At 35.5% G+C, this 23,800-nt stretch overlaps 1 protein-coding gene across 4 annotated transcripts in view; it reads left to right on the top strand.

The window, feature by feature from the left end:
* Positions 1-23,800, top strand: part of atp9b (ATPase phospholipid transporting 9B) — a 149,767-nt gene that overhangs the window by 7,957 nt on the left and 118,010 nt on the right. For 3 of the 4 annotated variants that reach the window (XM_088601270.1, XM_088601269.1, XM_088601271.1), the window contains 3 exons: positions 8,171-8,344; positions 17,145-17,295; positions 22,973-23,086. In XM_088601270.1, coding sequence (XP_088457396.1) covers positions 8,171-8,344; positions 17,145-17,295; positions 22,973-23,086 — 439 coding nt within the window. The remainder of the gene's footprint in view (positions 1-8,170; positions 8,345-17,144; positions 17,296-22,972; positions 23,087-23,800) is intronic. The other variant, XM_088601272.1, reaches the window with a different exon arrangement.

Genomic DNA, 23,800 nt, shown 5'->3' with positions numbered 1-23,800 from the left:
CCATCTATTTCTCCACCTGACCCTAGTGTGCAAGTATTTCTTTACCTGTCAAACATTCAGGGAGTTTGCTAAGAGCAGTATACTTTTTTGTTAATGTTTTCTCCACTTCCTTTCATTTGTGTCATTGTCTTTGCTTTTCCACCCAACTGCAGAAATTTCTGGAAAGAATTGATCATTGGTGAGAAACAAGATCGGTGGAGCCTGATAGTTGGGTGACTTATCAGGAAAACACCTGTGGTGGATCCAGTAATTACTCTGTTTTGTTCTTTACAAAAGAGTCATCTTTTAATCACCAATCAACTTTGGCACAGAAAAATACTGATAAGTTTTAGTCCATAATGTAGGCATGTTTTGGGAGGAACAGGATTCATAAAGATTTTGGATAGCAGAGTTTAGGCCAGGTGGTAACCTTCACCCCTCCCGCCTAGCTATCCAACAGCTAAATGACTGTGCCAGCTTCCAAATTCTTGCTATCTTATTAATGTAACCAAACAATATTATCTTGAACAATATGTTATTTGACAACAACTAGTTAACAGCATACTATATGCAGTTAACAGCATATAGGGTTCATCAAAGTTGTAGGCTACCATGCTGCCCAGAGAAGACCTTTGTGCTTGAAGCTCTATGCATCGAGCCAACATTGTGTTCTTTTTGCTTTTGAGGAGCTGTTATTTTATTATTTATTATTTTGTGCTCATTGAAGCATTAAATCTCTTTTTCACTTTGAAAACTAAGTGACAAGTAACAAAGAGACACAGTGAAGGAAACAAAATTTTGTTCTACACCCTACTAACATAGCTCTTAAAGCTCCAAATCCCTAATGTGTGAGCTTTTCTGTCACAAATAGTGATTGCATGCTATTTGTATTGATTATTTATTTTATTCATCGACAAAAAACACATTGGTTAATTAAAGGAGTCTCTACAAAAAATTCAAAATTTTATGTTCATTGCTTCATTTGTTTTTAAATCAACCTAGACTTGATGCAAATACGTGAGATTTTCAGACCAAGATGTGAGACTTGAGAGCAACGTGATTATGTTGCACTGTGTTTGCTGGCTGGCAAATAACCTTGCAATGTATTACTACGAAACGGTATTTCAGTATGGATTATTCGGTACATTTTGTTGGCGTTCATACATTTGTTTGCCCAGGCAGTGCCGAATTTTGGTCAGGTGGTCTGTATACAACTTCAACAAACTATGGGTAGTAGATAGTAATAGGTTTATTGCATGCTGAAAAGAGAAGAGAGAAAACACAGCGCTTAGTCTGTGGAGCCTTCTTCAGGTGTGAGCACCTGAAGAAGGCTTCATAGCCGAAACGTTGTGTTTTCTCTCTTCTCTTTTCACCAATGAAGAAACCTGTTACTTGTTCCTTTGCAGACTACACATGCTGACGCAGCTACCCACCTGAACTATGGGTATTGGATGGCTGTTTAGCATTCATGCCTTTTTGAGGTGCTTTTTAAATAGACCACAACAGCACCAAAAACGCCAAACAAACGAATGTATATTTATTGCAATGTGAGTATACCTTTGTAAAGCTAGTGGGATGTTGTGCTTGTCTTAATCCATTGAATTCTGGACTCCAGATATTATGCTGATGGGGGGATAAGAAATGCACACAGTATTTGGAGAGATTTTATTGACTGTATTCATTGGGAGAAATATTCTACGCAACTTTCACAAAAATCTTACTCTGCCTGACATGGTAAAACAGGTGGAAATCCCTTAAGAAAGGAAAGAAAAATTGGAAAATGTGTTTGTTTTAATGTCTAAGGGAAAGTGCAGCCAATGCTGGTGAAGCCTCTCCAAAAATAATTTAGATTACATCTTGGTCTTCTGTGTGAGCCTGCGTCTTCTCTGGGTGCTCTGGTTTCCTCCCATGTTCCAAAGACATACTGACTATGGCTTGCTGTACTTCCTGGGTGGGCTCCTAATTTCCACAGACCTTGACAGGAATAAGCGGCTTTCTGCTGATGGATGGATTAATGTGTTTCCCTTCACAAACACCCCATACAGTAGCTTTACCTCCGCATGCTTCTCCGGAAACATAATGAACAGGTGTTGTCCTGTTTCTTTAACAGTTTCTTGACTGAAGCTCTTATGCACAGTGAAGTGCTTCTGAAGTCAAAGTGGAATGTAAGGAGAAAAGTGAAAATCAGTGGTTTTATTTTTGCAGTTTGTAAATGGTTTTGTTAAGTTCTTCGGAAATGCAAATATGTCTCTAAGGATGTTTCTCTAGAACATTGCCACCGGAGACCTGTGACTTTTTAAGTAAATGGCGTACAGTGATCTGCTCTGATACCCATTTAATTGTCAGAAGACTCAAGGAGAAATGCCATTTGCCACTCACTGTTTTTCTATAAAAAATGACAGGGTAGTACACTTAAATAAAGGCTTCTTTTTTCACGAAACGCAGTACATGCTGTTGGAAATGATCTAATTTCAGAAATAAAATACTTTTGAACTTTAATGGAACAAATTAGCGTGGGTTTCTCTGCAAGCTGGGAAGAAGTTCATATAATTGGCACTCTGTGCTTGGTGGGCTACTGGGGGTGGGAATAGAATTTGATATACTATAGAGACTGTACTGCTCCTTGTGTATTACAGTAACACTCTGCTTTGTAGCATTTCAGCATTCTATATCCATTCAGAGAGGGGGTGAACAGAATACACAGAGAAGTGCTTGTGTTTGAAGTGTGTGTCTTAAACACTTGTTGCACAGAACTGTGTTAACAACAGTAGGCAGGTTTGAGAGTTTTGGATTCCCGCTAGATTGAAGAAAAGAAACCTCTTTTACAAGAGACTAAGTATTAATGTAATATAGGTACCAAAAATACAAAACATTAGTATTTACAAGTTCTGGGATACTCATGTGGAATATTCAGATACTCAAACTAAATATTCTCAATATTAAATATAGTTACAGCTGATAGAAATGCCAACGTCTTGCCAAGACAGTTGTCACTTGAGCTCATGGGGGAGAAAGGGCAGGTATGTTGTTTATAGAGTGTTGTAAGAGAAAAAAAAGGTTTTTTTGCTCAGCATCTGAACACAAAAAAAACAGGTAACAGCACTATGATTTGTACTATATATATATAAAAATTAAAACCCAGTCAAATGGAAAAAAAAAATAACCATGAGAGATATGCCAAACATAGTCATATCAAAGTTCTCATAGTTTAACTTTGCTCTGAAACATTAACATAAAGTTCCACATTAGTTCTAATAGTAAGTAAAAAGACATTTTACTTACAAACACAACACACCTCCAGACTTCCAGTGTTTCTAGTGTTCAAGGTAGTATCCATTGATGTGTTTGTATTTAGTTTCTCAGACCTTAATGATTTAAAATCAGCTAATTAAGCAGATAAGAAGACAAACCAGCTGTGGTTTCCAGTTCCAAATGTAGGTCTGTATGAAAACATACAGGAACATGGCACTCAAGGACAGGAATAGCTGACACAATAGACTTGCAATATGATTGACCTGTTAATTGTACATATAGTTTGTAGCAAAATTTATTTTAGACAGTTAATTCAAGAGAGAGTTGAGAAATATATGTCAAAGCAAATTGATTTTGAAGATAATTAATAATTTAATTATTGATAACATAACTGTGGAATCGAATAACAACTGAATGAATCCCATTTCACTACACGAGGTAGTGTTCCTTGAAGTTGAAGTTTTAATCAGTTTGGACCAAATACTCTACCTACAGGCACAATAGATCATATATAGCCCTATTTGTGCATGGTCTTTGTTTTCAGCCCAAAGACAACAAAATGCAAATACAGCATGGTGTCAATAGCAACAGTTGCTCTGTCAGATATGGCATGTTTGAGACACCTTTTTTCACTCTGGACGTTCAGTCCTGAGGAAGTTTTCATAATGAAGATTTTTACTATTTCCAAAGCACATTAATTCAGCTGTCTGAATTTTGGACTTTGTTAGATGTTTTAGGTGAAATACAAAAGGTACCAAGTGTTGTGTGACACTTGGATTTGCATATTGTCAGACACAATGTGAAAATGGGTTGTATATACATTATTTCAGAGCCCTTTTGAGTGGTTTGAGAATGAGACTAGATAAATTAGCAAGTATATTTTAATACATTTAAATATAAAGACAACTGTAACCTATAAATGTTTTCTATTTACAATGTATCTGAAAAATGCATAAAAAAGTATCTGATTTAATAAGTGGTGCACTAACCACATACAATATCTTACTTCTGGTGGATAGTTTGCAGCATATGAAATATATTTTTTCAGCAAGGTGTTAATTGTTGATTAGAAAGAGAGAACAGTTAAGTGCTAGAGGTCATTTGGTGTTTATTAATAGGTTATAGTAAAGTGAAATCGAGGCGGTTTAAACCTTTATTCTTACCTTTTCTTTTTATTGTTTTATTTTTTTCACTGATGTAAGCTTTCTGAGTTCACACTTTCCTGTTTTAAAGCAGGTCCCAGGACTTACATCTGTATACAATTTATTTGCATTTTTCCATTTTGAAACATTTGTTTTTTTATCCAGGAAGGTACAATGTTGTTTTTTTTGTCTTTTCGTTGTTTAATTAATCAATTTAGAAATACCTTTACCTTTTTACCTACTCCAAGATAATTCTTGAGCCTTCAAAGCCTTCATGAAACCAGCATTATTGCATTGATGCATGGTATTTAATTACACCTGTATGCAACTTCATTGACAAGAAAAGGCAAACTAAAATAAAGGCACCAAAAAAGAGACTTGGTTACAGCTTGCAACAAGCAGGATGAGAGTATTTGATATCTAGTACCTTGGATACAGGCTCTATATTGTGTGGTCACTGTGGCCACCAAAGTCTTTTAAATAAAATATTTAAAAGGAAGCTGCATTCAATCAAACCTAAGTAATTAAATATACCTGAATTGTAGAGAGTTTCCACTGTTGTGTTTTAATCTGATCCATTTTTAATCCACAGTGGAAATGTATGTACACACATGAAGTGTGAAAATACCATATTAGCCTCTCCAGCAGTAATGTTAGTGACACCCGCCTCCCCCTTAATTGTCTGAGAGATCCTCTTTGTTGAACACTTGTGTCTTTATCAGAGTTATTTTATTCTTTTCAATAGAATTGATAAAAGCTTTGCTAGCCTGTTTATTGTTTACTTGAGGTTATTTGGTATTCTGCAAATTAATTTCTTATACTTTGAGACCACCTTGTACTTAAAGATGAAGAGCTGTAATTCTTGGGAGTCCACAAAACTCATTTGGATTCTGGGAGTGAGAAGCAAAGTACCCAGTCATGTTGTTGAGGCTTTTTTCAAGAAATAAGTGGATCCTTGGAAAATAAATAAGTAGAACAAATCATTTAATAAACCTATAGATTCACAGGAATTGATTGATTACTCCACAATGATAGCAGTTATTTGATATTAACATAGTAGATTTGAAAAATTAATGACTTTCAATCAGTATACATAATGAAATGTTGCTTCAAGAAAAGCTTGCATAAAGCAAACTTTGCCCCCCATCGTCATTTTTATGCTTTAAAGTTTTTTTGCGCAAAACAGTCTCTACTCATATATTTAGCCATTTTAGTGCTTTTTTTCTGAATATCCCTGACCTTTCATTCATCTTCAATCAACTGCCTCAGAACCTCAGTCACTGGCTTCAACGTCCGTCGGTGTTGAATAGCACAGTTTCCTTTTCCTTCGGAGTTTTGGTTCTTTTTTCTTTATACTATATGTTTGTTTTAATTAATTCTGTTTATTTTGATAAATGCATTCTTATATGCGTACTGTATCCTGTATTATTATGCATTATCTTGGGTTATACAATTCTAATGATTGATTTTTGATTGGAGGGAAACTCATTTTTGTGTAACAGATTTTCACTTAGTGAAAGGTTTTTAAGTGGTGCGTCTCTTTTGTAAAACAAGGAGTTTGCATACAGGAGTTTGTATATGGGGAATAAACACTGGGGGGCCAGTGTAGCATAGCCAGAAAAACGTAACTGGCACATCTTTGGAAGGTGGAAGATAATCAGAGCCTCATGGAGAAAACCCAGGAGAAACATAGGGATGCACATGCAATTCTCTAAATCAGGACTCAAAATCTGTGAGTTAGCAGTGGTAACTAAAATACCACTGTGCAAATCATTAAAGTACTGCAACTGTTGGATCATTTATAATACATATTAATTGTTGGCTTTTACCTGTACCAAAATCTTTTGCAGAAGTCATAAATGTTTGAGTAAAAATGGTTATGCAACATTTTGGAGACCTTATTGCACTGCTGTCTTTGTGTGTGGAATTGAACAGTGAGTGTGTTTCTTTGCCCTCTGTAGTGCTCTTTTTATAAAGGGACTGTTATCTTAATAAAGAGCAGTGTCTTCATGTATTGGATGCACCTTAAGATTTACTGCATTGCAGACTGCTTATCAAAATTGATATGTGCACATATAAGTCTGAATCAGACTATTTTTGTTGTTTTGTTTGTCATGAGAAAGGGTTGTTTTGGAAAATCAATGCATGCAGTAAAGTACAGCTTAGTATGTATTGAAAGAACATATCATCAATTAAATGAATTGAGCTTTTCTTGAAGTTTATCAGACCCAGCTAAGATCAGGTATTGGGCTTAGCAAAGCTGTGACAAATGTTAGCCTTTTGCTGTACCAGGGCTTGCGGATCGATAGAGATCATCATTCTGATGTGCCTTTATCTTTCTAGCTCTCCCAAGTCTTATGCTATTTTTTAGCTGTGAATTCTAGGAGGTTAGTTTTTTTATCAGCAAAATAGTTTTAAGGCCCCGAACTGTACTAGTTTCTTTTTGTTTTAACAATTCAAAGGGTTTCACTCTATGGAAAGAAAAATCCAAATCAAGTGGTTTCATTAACTGGCTGAGATGATTTCTCCAGCTAAAGAAATGCTTCTGTTTGTAAAGTAAGACCTGCTAATCTGTATGCAAAATGCCAGCAAAAGCCTCTGTAATGGTTGTGACAAAAACAAGGGTTTTGCTTTAGTCCGAGACTGTGGAGATTCTTATTTTTGTATCTGATTTGTGAACATGCTCACATTTTCCTTCTGTCATCTGCTTTGCTTTACCTGTTTTTCTTTGAATGACGAATATTTTTGTTATAAAGATTTCTCTCATTATTTTCTATGCATACAAAGGCTATTTGTACTTCATCTGCTGCACAGAAGTTGATCACTACATTGAATTTTGCCAAAGGTTTTAAAGTTTCTGTATAAGGTACTAAAAATATTACTGTAGCAGTTGTAATGGGAATTTCACTTATATTTCATTTTTGTAAGATACTTTCATTTGTTGCAGTAATCTCATAAGAATGAGTAAAGTCTTCAAATGTGGACAGCAAAATCTTGGCATGGGTTTTTAAACTAAAATGTATTATCCGGACAAGAAAGATCTGTCACCAATCATTTACAACCTCTAAATTCCTCAGGAATTTAGACATGATCTTACACTAAATTCTGTGAGTTTATGAATGGTGGAATAGAACTGAAGTTTAATGAAGATGTCCACCACTTCATCCTTGAAATTAATGAAACCTTAGGACAGGAATATCCACACTTGTTCCTGTAGATGCACAACTTGGTAGTTTTTATTGTTCCCCCTTAAATAATCAGTTTCTAGACAACAACTGATTTTTAAGTAGGTGATCTGTTCAGTCAGGTAATACAGTGATCTTCTGAAATGAAAATATCAACACCTTGTAGCTCTCAACTGGTCTATTCTGGAATTAAGTGAATCGATGAATTCACAAAATTGTTCAAAACTCACGGGTTCCTGGTCTTAACACATTTCTGATTTAAGATATACACAAGATCTGAGGGATTGTGTTTTATGGTTTTCTAACGTTATAACAATCTAGAAAAAAACTATCTTTGATGAGCTAAACTTTTTAATTTATGTTCCATTTAGTCTAAAAATTACATTCTAGATATTTGATGATTACAATAGTAAATGAGAAAATAAATATTTCTTCAAAGGCAGTAGAGTTGCCAACATATCATATCATGTTAATCTCACTGCACTGGTAGGACATGTATGTGTTCTCTATGTGTCTTGGTGGCAGCTGTATGTGCTGAGCTTTGCTGGTGAAGGGTTTGGTGGTGGGTTATTTTTGTTATGTCTGACGCGCGCAATTCAATTCTGACAACAGGTATCAGGTGGAAGATGAGTCCTCCCACTTGGATGAGATGCCCCTGATGATGTCCGAAGAAGGTTTTGAGAATGACGAGAGCGACTACCAAACCTTGCCGAGAGCCAGGGTCACTCAGAGGAAACACAGCTTGGGGTGGTTCTTGCTGGGCGGGTGGAAAGTACTGTGTACCAGGTAGAGTAATGTGCTTTTATGTTGCCTCCATGTTTGTGGGTGCTTTTTGTGTGCTCAGCAAAACCAATGGGAAGATGTGCATTAAAATGTGTGTTTCACATTTTTCTTCATTCATACCGCAAATTTCAGCCATTTTTTTGGAATTAGTTGCTATGTTAATAGAGCAGTAGCAGTCCACTGGAAATCAAGCATCCTGATACTATGTTCGGATATCCGAGATTTAACTGGTGTAACAGACTGTACTGCATTGGTAGAGTCATGCAATTCTTTGAGATGCCCATCTGTCAGAGAAATATCATCAGTAGACAAGTGCCTGACAGGATAGTTAGCTCTGAAGGGAAAAGTAACACATCTATTGAATAAAATGATACAGTTGCTCTCATTTGTCATGTAGTTATACATCAGAATTCCCCATAAAGAGCACATTTGGTCAACTTGGAAAATAAAAGGTGTTATACCTTAGTGTGATCTCTAAGCAAAACAACAAAATGTCCTGTAAAAGTCATTAGGCTCAGCTTCCTGTCAGTAGTGACGTTCTCATCACAGAACATTAGGGAGGAGAAATTTGATAAGAAAATAAATTCATGAATGAACAGTGTTCTCTCATGTTTTTTAGTCTGGTTTTATGTTAGAAAATTGTAAACAGTTTTGTTCCCACTACCCATTCTGAAAATTAATCTGTCTACCTATCTGTCTATGCAGGAAGACTTCATCACATGATACAGCATCCATTCCAGATGCGTTATACATGCTTTTCTTCCAACCTCCTAACACATTGCTATCTCTTACTTCAGTCTCAATTGCCATTTTTTTTTACTGCATATCTGACCCCCTTTTGCATGTAGTTGTGTTTATGGGTGCAGTTTTGATTATTTGCTAATCATTGACTCATATTTCCCAATGTGTCATCCTCCGGATGGACGCAGTTGAAGTGCAATAAAATGCATTAACTTACACAGGCATTGCAGAACATACACACAGATGAAGAAACTACATTTTGGCTAACAGATTTAAGTTTTTGTGCTGGGTAACCATAAGGGTTTTGACTATAGAGTACTAGAGATTCCATCCTCTTTTTATTCTAAAAAATAGAAATAAAACCACTGCATTTGGAGATCAAACACCAGGCAACAGATGTGTAATCTAGAGCTTTTTGGATATGTCTGCTTGATTCTTTCAGGATTTGACAGACTAAGAGTGGCATTTGAATTGGCCTTAGTTTCAGTGACACAGCAAGTGGGAGTTAAAGGCGTGGAGATCTAAAAATAAGTTTGTATGAATGTTGTGTCCCCTTTCAGCAACATAAAGGTTATGTTTAATGTAATTAGTTCACAGTAATATCAGTCGTAGTGCTCTTTCTTCAGCTTAAAACAATACAGGTAAAGACTTCAAGTGTATTTACAGTAGTAACACAATTTTATCATTACTTATATAGTGCACCCAAAAATACAGTGCATATCAAAGTAAAGAATACACTGTAGATCATCTGTCAGTGGGACAACACATATCTTGACTCTAATTAACTTCTCACAAAGGCCTGATTTCATTCCCTTGTGCTGGCCTGACCATTCTGGGAAAAAAAATGGTATTGACAAAGCTGGCTATCATATTTGTGCTCTTCACAGGAGCAATTTATTTATGGGTTCCATGTTACATAAAATATGTAACTTGAAGGTAAAAACCTTGAAACCTGTAGGATAAGTTCATTTGAGTAAAGAAATCTTTTCCAGATAACCTGTATAGATTTACATGGAATTTGTGTCTCAGGTTGAAGCATATTAGTTAACAATGTCCGTGTGAAGAATGCATCCAGTATTTTAAGCATAGTCTGGTACACAATACACAATAACAGTTTGCTCTAGGATCTTGATTATCAGAATCCTCACGGTCTCATGGCACTTTTAATGGGCAATGGATACATTTTTCTTTTGTACAGTAATGCTAACCTTTTGTGGGAGGCATCTTGAGTATCAGTGTTTTAAGAAGCTGTCTGGGGTACAGAAACACATGAACATCATATTTCCTGTTGTTCATTCAGCTCTTCTGCAGTGTGTTCCTTGAAAAAACATGTTGCTTATGAGGAGCAAGAGCTCTTTTTTAAGGGTGTTGTTTTAAATTTTTCTGTAGGCCATTTTATTTTCTCTTTTAGTTAAAATTGAGAGCATGTACCATTGCTTTGCTTAGTATGAGATTTTTTTAGAGTTTCAAAATTCATTCCTTTTTTATGTCTTTATTAAACTGAGATTGTAAGGTATATTGGTGGCTGGGGTGCAATGTAGAAAAACACTTTTGATTTGCCCAAGCTTCAGCTGATATAACGATGGATCGCATCAGCTATATCACCCTGCAACTAACAACTGGCAGCCCACTGAAGCTCGGCAAGTGTGAGCCTGGTCAGTACCTGGATGGGTGACCTCCTGGGAAAAACTAAGGTTGCGGCTAGAAGAAGTGTTAGTGGGGCCAGTAGGGGGCGCTCACCCCACTGTCTGTGTGGGTCCTAATGCCTCAGTATAGTGAAAGGGACACTGTATTGTAAAAAAGTGCCGTCCTTTGGATGAGACGTAAATCTGAGGTCCTGACTCTCTGTGGTCATTAAAAATCCCAGGACGTTTCTCGAAAAGAGTCGGAGTGTTACCCCTGCATCCTGGCCAAATTTCCCATTGGTCTTTACCAATCATGGCCTCCTTATAATCACCTAATAATCTGTTCTCCTCCCCACTGTAATGGTGCACTATGGCTGCCATCTCATCCAGGTGGGTGCTGCACATTGATGGTGGTGGAAGGGAGTCCCCAAAGGCTGTGTCCACAAAAGTGTTATATAAGTAAGGAATCAAGTATTAACTTCATTATTTTGGTGTTTTACAGCAAGAGAAGTACTATTGATTCTGTTTTTTTCTTTTTATTGCAAAAAGCTGCTGCAATCCTCTTCAAATCTCAGAAACACCATGAGTGCACATGCATGATGTTACTGTACATTGCGTATTGCAATGTCAGTGAAAGGTCACGTTAAGGGCTTTCACATGTTGTGCTATGGGAAAGAATAGCAACCACCATCTTGATTGTTGATGGTGACTCTCATTGAGAGAGTCCAGGGACCGCATTCAGAGCCCAACTTGTCCAGGCAGCTTTTGCAACGTCAAATGATTCCCCTTCATGTCACATCAAATTATGAGGTAGATCTCTGTCTTTAACCCCCTTGTTGAACCAGCCACTTTGGAACCTAGGCAGGGATCTGCTCAGCATTATGAACAACATTCCACATCAGACTGATGGTCTCCTCTGTGAAGAGACACAGATGCCTTGTGTCCAACAGTCTAGGGATGGCAATATAAGATTACTTCTAAGGGGACCAAGATTTAGAACTTGAAGACTTGGTGATTGAGGAATATACCATATTTTAGGAGAGGATTCTCCATCACAGGTTTAGGTATTTCACATCTTATGCATCATCAAAACACCATTTTCTCATTCTAGTTCTCTCCCACTACATTCCAGTTTCTTTCTTAGGTAGTGTATGTGATAGGTTGTGGCTCTTTTTAAAAAAATAAAGCAAACTGCTTGTTTTCTTCTGTCAAAATACTCTTACTGTTTTTTTTGCAAGCATTTTAAGTTATTCAATTGTCTCTCATTCCTCATTGGTTCTTATTTGTTGATGTGTCAAACAGCGTAAAACTGTTGTGACTATTTTTAATATTGGTGTTGAATTGAAAAAAAACCCTTGCGCAGTTTTGTCTCAGTTTCCAAAGCATCTTTGAACAGCGCTTTAATGAATGTAGGTTCATTTGAGTTGCTTGTATTCACAGTTGCCACTTACAGTATCTGTGACACTCAGTGCACTGTCATGCACTGTAGTACTAATAATAGTTATATTAAACTTTATTTTAAATTGAACCTTTAAATCAGTCATTTATGAGAGTATAGTCCACTTTTTTTCATTAAATAAATTCAGAAAATGCTGAAAGGAATTTCTACTTTTTATTGTAACCTTAGGCAAATTACAGGTGTTAAATGATTACGGCTTATCCAATTTTATAATGTAATGTATTATCCCATAACAGTGTGTACGATAGGTTAAAAATGAATCTTTAAAATTCAAAATATTCACTCAACAGTAATCTAATACTTTCTCTGGCAACTCTATATGGCAGTTTGATGTCCACTGAATTAAAAAAAATAAGTCTTTATATCACACTAACCTGGTAATTAACTAATCAGTCTTTTAAGCCCAGACAGTTACATCTTGCTAGCACCAATCTAGAGAAACAAAGAAAGCTCGCCAAAGCACTATTATGCATCATAAATGTGCAACTGCAGATAGCAGCAATTGCAGGTTTAGTACAAGGACAGACACTGCCTCCACTCAACCTCTCTGGTTTAACGAAACAAATCGAACAAATTACAAATCTTGATTGGTAAACCCCAGCATTTACACGAGTGTTTCATGGTAACATTGAAACTGTGGCACAGCAGGGGTTCAAACCTGCATTCTTCTGAGTATGTGACACATACTGTAGATTTGTTTTAACAGCATCAGCTCTGCCTCTGTCCGAAACATTATAGAACGCAGTGCCATACATTTCAGAAATGGTGGAAGCCACTGCGATGTCATCTCCATTGTCATAGATGTACTGTGTTGGTAAACTTGTGTGCCCTCAGTATGTTTGTCAGTAGTGGCTGCACATGTCAGAGTAGCTCAGGCCGGATTGTGAACGCACTGGTGACTGTGCGTGAAGAGCACGCTACACAGAGGACAAGTTTTTGGTTGACTTACTCAATCCGCGCTATTGGTCCAAAAAGGGCTTTGGGGTTAAAGGAAAAAAAAAACACCAGCAGTTTAGCTACTGAATAATATAACCTGTTAGACAGCCTTTTGTTTTGTGCTAGGTTAAAATGATGGGAGCAGCCAGTTCTTCCAAACAAAACCTGATATGATGACAGGATTTCTCATGTTAAAAAAGTGAAGAGCTCTTCACTTGAATTTCTCATACCTTAGAAGAGAAATGAAATTGCCAGAGACGACCCGCAGTCACCTTTTTAAGTTATTACATTTCATTATTATCAGACAAATTGTGCTTCAATAAACTGAGAGCAGCTTTTATCTAGCTTTCTTATGTGACTCATGTTTCCAGATTTATGCTATTTAGAAGCCCCAGTTCTTTTGGGGGGGGGTGACTCAAACGATCATTTAACTGTTTTTTTTGGTAAAAATACAAACCATATCCATATTCTGATAAACAGTAATGCATTGTTAGTTTTTGGTTTTAAGAATGTTTTTAAAGGATATTAAAAAAAAGCAATCACAGGTTTCACCTGCAGTGTGATTATCACTGATGCATCTCTATTCTGAGTTCAAATTGATTTTTTTTTGTGTGAACAAATTGGATTTTTCACAGTTGACAAATTTGATGCTTTCCAGTAGTTAGTGTGCTTATAGTTGGGATTATAAAATAAAAATAATTCAAGCAGAATAACTCGGATGATCCCAATTTTCTGTATTTAAACAACTATCATTTGTGCAAATAATCTTTCATATGAGCAAGGAATTAATCAAATTTTGGCACATGGTGAGCAGCAGAAGGAAGGCCAATACAAACATAATTCTTTCAGTTTTATAATGTGTTTAAAAGTTGGAAAAGTTAAATTAATCAACATGTCAGATGACATTACTCAAAAAAACGTAACTTCTTCCTCCTGCTTCTAGGTATGTTGTGTACTGTACTGTATGTATCGTTTTGTGCAAGTAGTTATTTGTATAACAAACTGCAGGCCTGCCTGCTGGTTTGGTCCCATTTCTATTATGCACCACAGCCTGTTTGCATAGGTTATGGTGAAAACCAGGATAAGAAAATTTATTAATATCTAACATAAACTCTTAAAGGTTTCCTGTTGAAATACTGTTTCCATACTTTTGATTTTGTGGATTTCTTTTATGCTACAATTTTGAAGTTTGTAGTAGTTTTTGTTAGATGTAAAAAAATGATGTTCAAGCACATGTAATATACACTATAATATACCATATAAAACACTATACAGAGTCCCACCATTTGCCTAAAATTAACATTGAAGTCACTTACTAAGACGTTCAGATCATTACATCAAGTGATAGCACAGCAATGAAGAAGGACTATACTTATAACATCTAAAAAAACATTAAAAAAACCAAGATTTTTACCAAACTTTTATCTGAAATTCACTGCACTATAGTATTGATTGTGACGATTAAACCAATGAAAAAAAGTCTGATTCTTAAAGTAAATCCACAAAAGTAGTTTTATCACTATACTGTATATTACATATCATCATGGTTACTTGGTATGGACTTCAGATTAAAAAAAATGCACAGTATTAAAAAAAAGTTTACTTTCATCTGTATTTGTTTGGTTAAGCCTATATAGTTTTACTTTTTGTTATTCTTGTGCACAAGTCAGTGTAAGTCTTCATACAATGTTCAAATGTACTGTATATATAGATTTGTTATAGGAATTAACCTGGCTGAGCTTCAATTTAAATTTCTTTCATAACCCATGTTATTTTGGCAAAGTGCAATGTATTCAGAAGATCTGGATCTACAGTATGTAAAATGTTATGCCGAGTTAAGACATCATTTTTGATTAACTTCCTGGGTAGGCACTGTTGATTCTGCGCAGTTAATGTCTGTCGGCAATGATGTTGCTCAACATGTAGTTTTCGTTTTAGGTTTTTCATCACGATCAACATTTAATACAAGAATATAATTGTGACCTATGTCAAGTGGTGTAGTGCTTGTTTTGCATTGTTAATGCACTAGGGCTGCATACTTTACTATATAAGAGTTTGTATTTACATGCCACCCTCCACCCCCAGAATAAATGTGTTAAGCTTGGGAAAATTAGTGATACATAATGCAGGCAGATCAATACTCCAAGGTCTTTTTGGGTTGAATTGATTTTTTTCTCATGAGATTTTCATCCCTGGTTCTTTCAGAAACAGTTTATCAGTATGAAAATTGTGTGACTGAATGGCATTTCCATGTGAAGTGCAGGGCATATCAAATACTGGGATTTATCTGCTCTGCAAGATGGTCTAAAACACTTTCAATTAATCTGTAGCCCATTGTCTGTGCTGAAGCATGGGAAAATGCTGATCTTTGAGGGTTGACAGGACTAGAGAGCTGTGCTTGGCCTCATTACTTAGGATACCTGTAGAGCACAATTATTACAGTATATTTTACACAATGAAAGTATGTGTATTTCAGACTCTTCAGAGTTCTACACTTCAGTGCACAAAAGGCTAGGCTCTGTACTACTCTGCTCTCCCATTAACCCCTAGTGGGTCATTTAATGCCATTATTATAGAATTGTCTTGAAGAAAGATTTTCAGTCTAATTTGTTTCTGCATTTAATTAGTAGAATGAATGCAATCTAGGTGATAAAGGAACATATAAGGAGTTAAAAACAAGCATTTAAAGAACATTAAAAGACCAGCGTTCTGTGGCATTTCTTCTTCTTTCAAATATATTAATTTTAGTTTTTACAAACATCCTCAGCGTATTGTTAGCATGCTACAACGCTAAGGCGTGTTAGATAAACATTACATAGAACCACAGGGACTCAGCTGACAAACTGAAGGTGCATGGGTTTATTGCGAAGGATGTGTAAATAGCTCCTGTAATGCGGATCCTTACACAAATGAACTTTAACAGTAACAGGCTTATAGCTCAAAGGCTTTTTATAAGTTATGCTCCCAGTGTTTGTGTTTTTCTAATTATTTTTAATAAATCTTGAAAGGGACCATCTGGATAAAAACACATAATTCTTTTTAATTATTTAGCAATGGATTATTGCCTTTAATAATTATACACAACACCTGTTGTTTAAGGTATCTGTATAATACTCTGCATGGTAGATTTTTGTAATCAGTTGTTTTTGCCTTGTAATTCAAAAGGCTGAGACAACAATATCTGTTTGAAATGTTAAGGGCTATTGTGCACAATCTTGCATGCCCACTTCAAAGTGGACATAATTTTAACATAATATTACTACATTTAAATTGTATTTAATGAGAATGTGACCTTTTGCAATCTTATTTGGATGTGTGTTCCCTCCTATTTGCGTAGTCTTAGGATCTTTTGGGATGAAAAATGCTATGTAAAAGACAATATTAAAAATATTTTATAGGGCTTATGTGCACATAATTTTCAACCTTCATATAAAGCAGTGTTACATGCTGCTTTTTCTAGTTCAAATTGTTTATATCCTAAATTACATGTATATACTGTATATATACACGTGTATACATAGTTTATATGCGTATGTTGTATATTTTTATGTCTGTGGAGATGCTTGTGAAAAGGCCTGACTCTGATGGCAGAACCGTATAGCTTTTCTGCAGTTTAAGGTGTCACTGAATCTTTACCTTTCAATTTAAAACTAAGACTGGGAGGTTCCTTGATATTGGGAAGGAAAACTGGGTTTATAACTTGCATGTATCTATTGAAACAAAACAAACTTTAAAATAGTTCAGGTGGGTACAAACTATAAAATTACAAGGAAGTCCACAGTTGTCTAGTTAAGATTCGATTAGTTATCAATTACACCAGATTAGACCTAGCCGTGATTTGCGTGGATTGGGAATCCATAGCACAAGACCAGTATTTGAAGTCAGTTTTTTCCCTCATGGTCTTTATTGAAACCCTGTGGGAAGCTTGTGCCAAGTATTGGGTTGTGACAGAAAGTGGGTTTAAGATTTGAGTTGATGCTGGCTGTAGGATACGTGCACATCTGGATTTTGTTTCAAATGTGTCTTTTTTTTTTCTGGACAGCTGCTGTGACTGGCTCGTGCACACATGCCGACGGAAGAAAGAGTTCAAAGCACGAACGGTGTGGCTGGGCTGTCCTGAGAAATGCGAAGAAAAATATCCAAGGAACGCCATCAAGAATCAGAAGTACAATGTCTTTACATTTGTTCCTGGGGTAAGTTGAACAAAATGTCACCCTCTGTTTTTTTTCTGTAAAGTTTTAAAAAAAGGAATATACAATTTCAATTTCTTTTCTGAAGTACAAAGAAGTCCTTTAGTTTTTACTATTTTTTGATGAAAGTGTAGTTTTAAAAGCTTGAGACTTGCTTTTTTCTTTCATTTTTAATACAAAGGACTTCACATGCTATTAAAGAGTGTTTTATAATGGAAAAATAATAAAGTGTCTCCTTTTATTGGGTTTGTGTTATATAGTAATGAATGGGGCCTGTAATAATTTCATATACTAATGACTGAAAATCATTGGTTATAGACTTTTCAGTTAATCCTGTTCCCCGGAGGTTCTCAATATGTATTTTTATTACTCGACAGGCAGACAATTATATTAGCAAACCTGTCCTGTCACCTTTTCATACTGTGGTGAAAACCACAGACTGTCACCTGAGATAACAGCTGACGTGTATTAAGTGATAGGTGGTTAACTAAGCCTTCCTGTGTAGCACTGAGGACTGAGACCGACAGTCCAGCAGGAATCTGCACCAGCCAGAAGAAGATAACATTTGTGTTTTCTTCAGCTCAGCTGTGGCTTTTGTCCATCGTGCTCCCTATTCTTTTTAATCAGTTAGGAAATAGGAGTATTATGGACTGATACAAGGTATAATAGAGTATGTTAAGTGTAACATTTCACCATTATTTGTATCCCTTTGAAAGGAAAATTAATTAATTATTTAGGAATGAAAATAACCAAAATCATTTAAACTATAAAATTTAAATTCTAAAAAGACACTAGAACAAGAGGCAATCTTCTGCTGTACATTTTTCCAGACTGTTCTGAGAGGCCCCAACTTCTAAGATTCAAGTTTTTCCAGTTCTGAAGAATTAATTTTTCTGCTTTAACAGATTTCTACTTAATCAAACAGATCTAGGTATAGTTAAATTTGTTCCTGTACATTGGTACTTAGTAATTTGTCTTACATTTTTGCTGTGGTTATATGTATTTGGTCTCCTTTGTGTTCAGCAAGTTTACATCTTGATGTTTGTGTCACCCTTGTCAGTCTTGCCTATTGAAATAAATAATTATTATATCTTCACAGCTTGGACATCAGCTCTAAACACAGTTATTTAGATGGATAAATACAAAACAAACTAGACAAAAATAGAGGTATTGCTTCTTGAGATAAAAGCTGAGAGCTGTACTGTGGGTTTATTTTTGTCTCGCTAAGAAATACTCCGTGCTGTGGAATTCATATAGACCAGTACAGTAGCTGACCACTTATCTGACAATATTAGAAAGTGGTGCTCATATTTAAATGGTCACAGCTGGGCCTGCTTGATTTTGACATTTGTATTTTTATTGCACACCAGATGCCATTATAGGACACCGTGCTTTTAGTCTGAAGTGTTTTCAACACCTTGGAAGCTTTCCAGCAGATGCAATGCGTCTAGATCTCAACTAAAAGAATATTAAGAAAAAATTGCACACTTCATTTAATAGTCATTTCATAGGCCTGCAAAACATAAAGTGCACAAAATAAAGGTGGCCTTTTATCCCATTCAGCACATTTGGTTTTTAGTTGAAAAGCTGTTGGAGGATCTCATCCCGCTGTTTCTCGAAGCAGGTGATGGTATTGGCTTCGACAGCATGGCTGGGCAGCATGTCCCACAGCTCCCACAGGTTCATCTCCGAGATACTGTTTTGTGTCACTGATTCCCCACAATGGTTGTTTGTAGAGGTAAAAATGTATTATGCTGTGGTATTGCTATTCTGTAAATTTATAGATTTTTTTCTCTATACATTTAGAGTAACATTGTGACTGTGACTTTTGCTGCTTTGTTTACTCTGTAAAATGTGAAGTGTTAATAGTTGTGAATACTTTAGGCTACTGATAAGTTTACCATAGTGTACATAACGCCCTCTCATTATTTTCCATTCTGTTTTATAATTATATTAGCTTTGAAATAGTTGTTTTGCAGGAAATAATGCAGTGATATTTTTGATAAATCATTCTTGTATAGGGTAATATCAAGATATCAAAAAACAATGTTCTGCTTTGTTATAATTCCACATTGTGTTTGAAAATATACTGTAATGGACAGGAGTTACTATTTTTACACAAATATCTGTTTATAAAGATACAGCACCACGGACTTGATAAGTTATTCTTGATAATTTTAAAAAATATAGATACATTTTACTCTAAGACACCTTTTAAACTGTTTTATTTCATGAAATGCTGCATGTAAAACACAACTTTAATGCAACTATGTAAAACAGTTAATTATGAATCTGGATGTGCTTTCTGTCTTAACTGAAATTAAGACATGGATGAAGTGGTGAGCTGAGCCTATAATTTTGCTCACAACTATTTGTGTCTGCACAATACCTCTAGCAACAGTACTTGATCAGTGGAGGTTATTTCCAAACTAGATAAGAAATTGACGTGTTTTGTAATGCCTGATGTGTTTATCTGGGTGAAATATGTATTTATGATCTGATTGAGCATTTCTTATTAATTCTGTATTATCATCATCAGGCTGTTTTTACACTCTATTCTGTTCTTTTGTAGCCAAATTGCTCATCATAACTGCAGAATTATACCGTGCTGTTGGCACTCTTCCCTTCAGGTTTTAATTTAACGAATCATGCTGACTTCATATTGGGCATTGATTTTCCCCATTAGTCTAATACTGGGCAAATGCTTGAGATCTATTATGCCTCTTTATTAAAACGCACAAAAACTAATGGCTGCATAATTAAGAGACTGATCTTTTGTCAGTGCAATAAAATGTCAACTGTCATTCAGACAGATAAATATTCTCATCTTTATTGAACCAAGCCTATGTTTTCTCCCTTAGTTTAAATTATTAAACACACAGAGATTGGTTAAGTAGTGTACATTTTCCTAAAGGTCACAAAGTTCATTAACTATACAGTGTCATTGATTGCAGCCCCTTAACATCACTGCTGTGGTATAGGCTTTCTACTCAGATTATAATTGATATAACTGCAGTACTCAATCTGGACCTGTCATGAAAGAAAGCCTGTTGCTTATTGCTTTTGTGGTTGTATAACGTAACTTTAGTACATCCCAGTACTTCATAGACATCCTGATGTGTTTGTTCCAATACAACATACTTTTCTTACTGTTCAGTTGTGTTTCTTTTGCCATTGGACATTAATACATTGAATTGTATTATGTGTTCCTAGTGCTTTGATATTCTGTTGTTGTGGCTATATTGTTAAAAAATGACAGTGTTCTTTTCAGAATATTTTATTTATATTGTTAGCAATATCATTTGTTTGTAGTCACACAGACATTGTGATTTTTCTAATTGTGTGAAAAGGCATTTCATGTATACTTTCTACCTCTTACTAATTTGTAATAAGATAAGATCACTTTATTAGCCATATACGATTTCTTGCAGTAGGAATATATATAATTTGTATATATTTCTGATATATATATAAGGAATAATATTTACTTCTTCCTGATACTTAAACTAGCCTCAGGGGAGAAAACATCTACTTTTTTCCAACAGATATCACTGCTGTAGGGCACACTGTCACAAAAAAAGATGTACCATGTTACCAAAAAACACATTCAATACCTAATTTGTTAAATATTCAGAATTGTATTAAATGCACTTTTTTGATAGGCGTCCCCTCTATTTTTTTAATATTTACTCATTCTAGCAAGTCTTACAAGTTGAAAGTTTGTAATTTATTTATACAGTATACATACTAGCAAGCTGCAGCTGTAATACAAAACATACCAGCAAGGCTTCATTTTATACCATAGTCCTTGCCTTTTGTGAAGTCATAGATCTGAATGTAACAAGAAACAAAATTAAAACAACACAATTTTTTCCTGTTTTGTAAATATTGGTTTAGGATCCGTTCATAATGTGTTAGAAAAGCACTGCAAAAATATAAGGATACAACAGGTATTCATTATCCTGTGCTTTCTCCTTCCAAGAAAGGTCTAAGATATTTTACAGAATTCCTGCTTGGTCCGTTACCACTCTTTTGCTGTGTCGCTGGTTGAGGACTTTACTTTTTTAATAGTAGTCACATTTTTGGATTATGCTATTTTATTTTATTTCTGTTGAACACTATTATCTCCAGCCAGGGAAAATCTTTAACCTTTGTTGAGCTGCTGTTAGACTGCCACACATCAAAGTGAAAGGTCACAATGTCAGTGATCCTTAACTGAGCTCTATTGTTCTAGTAAAGTTATCAAAGGGGTTTTTGCAATGAATATGGAGGCCGGACGTATGGTTTATTCACTTACTAATCCAGCAGATCTTTTTTTAATCAAATTAGATTGACTGAAAGAAAAGTGTTAAAATATCTAACATTATGAAAAGGTCTAATGTGAATTGAATTTGTTGCTAAGAAATAAAACAGAAAAAATGCAGTTATGCCTGGTACTTTGTTAAATGCAAGATGTGGAAAAGTGACCTCGGTGAGCTTTCAGTTTCCTCCCACGCTGACATTGTGTGTATCAAACTGGTGTCTACAATCAGTCACCTGATAGAAGGTTGAGCTATCTTCAACTGGGAAACTGATCACTATGGAAGTTTAAAAAGAAACAACATTATGGATACCAACAACACAGACACTTCAATATAGTGAGAAGGTTCTGAGGAGAAAAAGGAATGATGAGCAAAGGCTGATCAATCACTTAACATTAAAGCACTAAAGACTGTGTTTCAAAATGCAGATTGCAAGTGACGCGCACAAAGTGACTTAAATGCAGAAATATCCAGTTAGATAGCAGCACTTGTCAGCACTTCCATAGTGACTAATGATGAAGTCATAAGCAATCTAATAGTCTGCATTGTCTGCTTCATAGGGGCTAGTGCAAACTTTTGGATTTATTTCAAACTGACTGAATCATTTCGTACTTTAGCAGAAATAGATACTCTGTAAAGGAAAAGCAGAGTAAAAAAAAGGTCCAGCACAATTGTGACTCGCTGTTCCAGAAGCATTCAGATTTTCATTTTTCTCTAAAGAGCAAGAAATGAATGCTGAACAACACTGAATCATCTGCTCAGAATTAGGGAATAATCCACATTTGTGAGAAGCCTACGTGATATCAAGGTTTATCTTCCAGTTTTAACTTATCTTCTTTTCTTATCTTCTTTTCTTTTATTTTCAGTGTTAAGCTTCCAGTTCCAGACTTTAAAAATATAACTGTATTGCATATACTTATTCTTTTCTTGGGGGTCTTGTAGCATTTGCACACACACTCTGTGGAACATCTGTGGGAATGTAATTGCAAATTAAAGTTAATCAAGTTCCCAAATTAATTGTAAATGAGAAATTGTTCTCAATTGACATATCTGGTTAAATAAAGGATTAAACTCCTTGATCAGCACCTGTAATTCTCACTTCTACAGCCCACTCTCAATGAGAGGTTGGATGAGGCTGTAATTTAAAAACTGGTTCTGTCCTAATCAGGTTAATGCATTACCTGCTGCTCACGCAGGAAGTAACAAACACTAATGGATCTTTTTCCACTTTAATGTGTAACATGCTTCTGCTTAATCACAACTAGATATATGTCAGCTGTCTGGTTTGGAACTGTTCATGTTACTCTAGAAGGATGCTGTATCTGTGTACATGTTCACTGTATCAATTAATTGTTTTTCTATGTCTTTTTTTCATTTAGGTTTTGTACCAGCAGTTCAAGCTATTCCTGAATCTGTATTTCCTGGTGGTGTCCTGTTCACAGTTTGTGCCATCGCTGAAAATCGGATACCTTTACACTTATTGGGCACCTTTGGTAAATGCACATCAGATTGCTTTAGATATGCTATGTATATGTGTGTTGGCAATTTGCTCTTTCTCCAGACAGACTCATTGGATACCAGTCCTATTCGTAGAGGCGGCTGTGTGAATCACTCCGTGTACTCGGGGCATTCATTCATTCATTCGTGTTTTGCATCCCTTTTAATCTTTCTGTTTCGGTTGCTCGACATCCCCCTTTACTGAATGTCAGCTGTGTTTTTATCTTAGACATCACCCAAGAAAATCCATAATTCCCATGACAGCTGGGGTATCAATTACATAACAGTTGTCTTGTGTCAGTCCGTTTGACGCAAGATAAAATCTTTATTTTTGATAGAATCTGTACTAAGTTGTTAATTTTGAACACTGCTGACTTTGAAGTTAACCAAATTAAAAAATATATATTTTAGTTTTTCAGAGATGAAAATGGCTAATCAGTCAGGCTTTTTTGTTAAGAAAGTGATCACATTTCAGTGTCATAAATAAATCATTGGGAATACATATTTCACTGACCTTTTTCATTTGGGATTAGACAGCACACCTCAGTCCACTGACAAACACTATTAACTTTGCCTAGCTGTTGTTGACCTTGTGTAATAATTGGTATGTAGAAAAGGCAGTTGATATTTTACATTTGACTATAGATGGGTATTTTATAGTCTGTCATTACTTTTGTATTTAATTATTCCTTAATTGTGCCTGTGATATT

This window comes from Lepisosteus platostomus, chromosome 12 (genome assembly GCF_059453375.1).
Source record: "Lepisosteus platostomus isolate fLepPlt1 chromosome 12, fLepPlt1.hap1, whole genome shotgun sequence".
Taxonomy (NCBI): Eukaryota; Metazoa; Chordata; class Actinopteri; order Semionotiformes; family Lepisosteidae; genus Lepisosteus; species Lepisosteus platostomus.
This window is presented reverse-complemented; position numbering and strand designations above follow the sequence as displayed.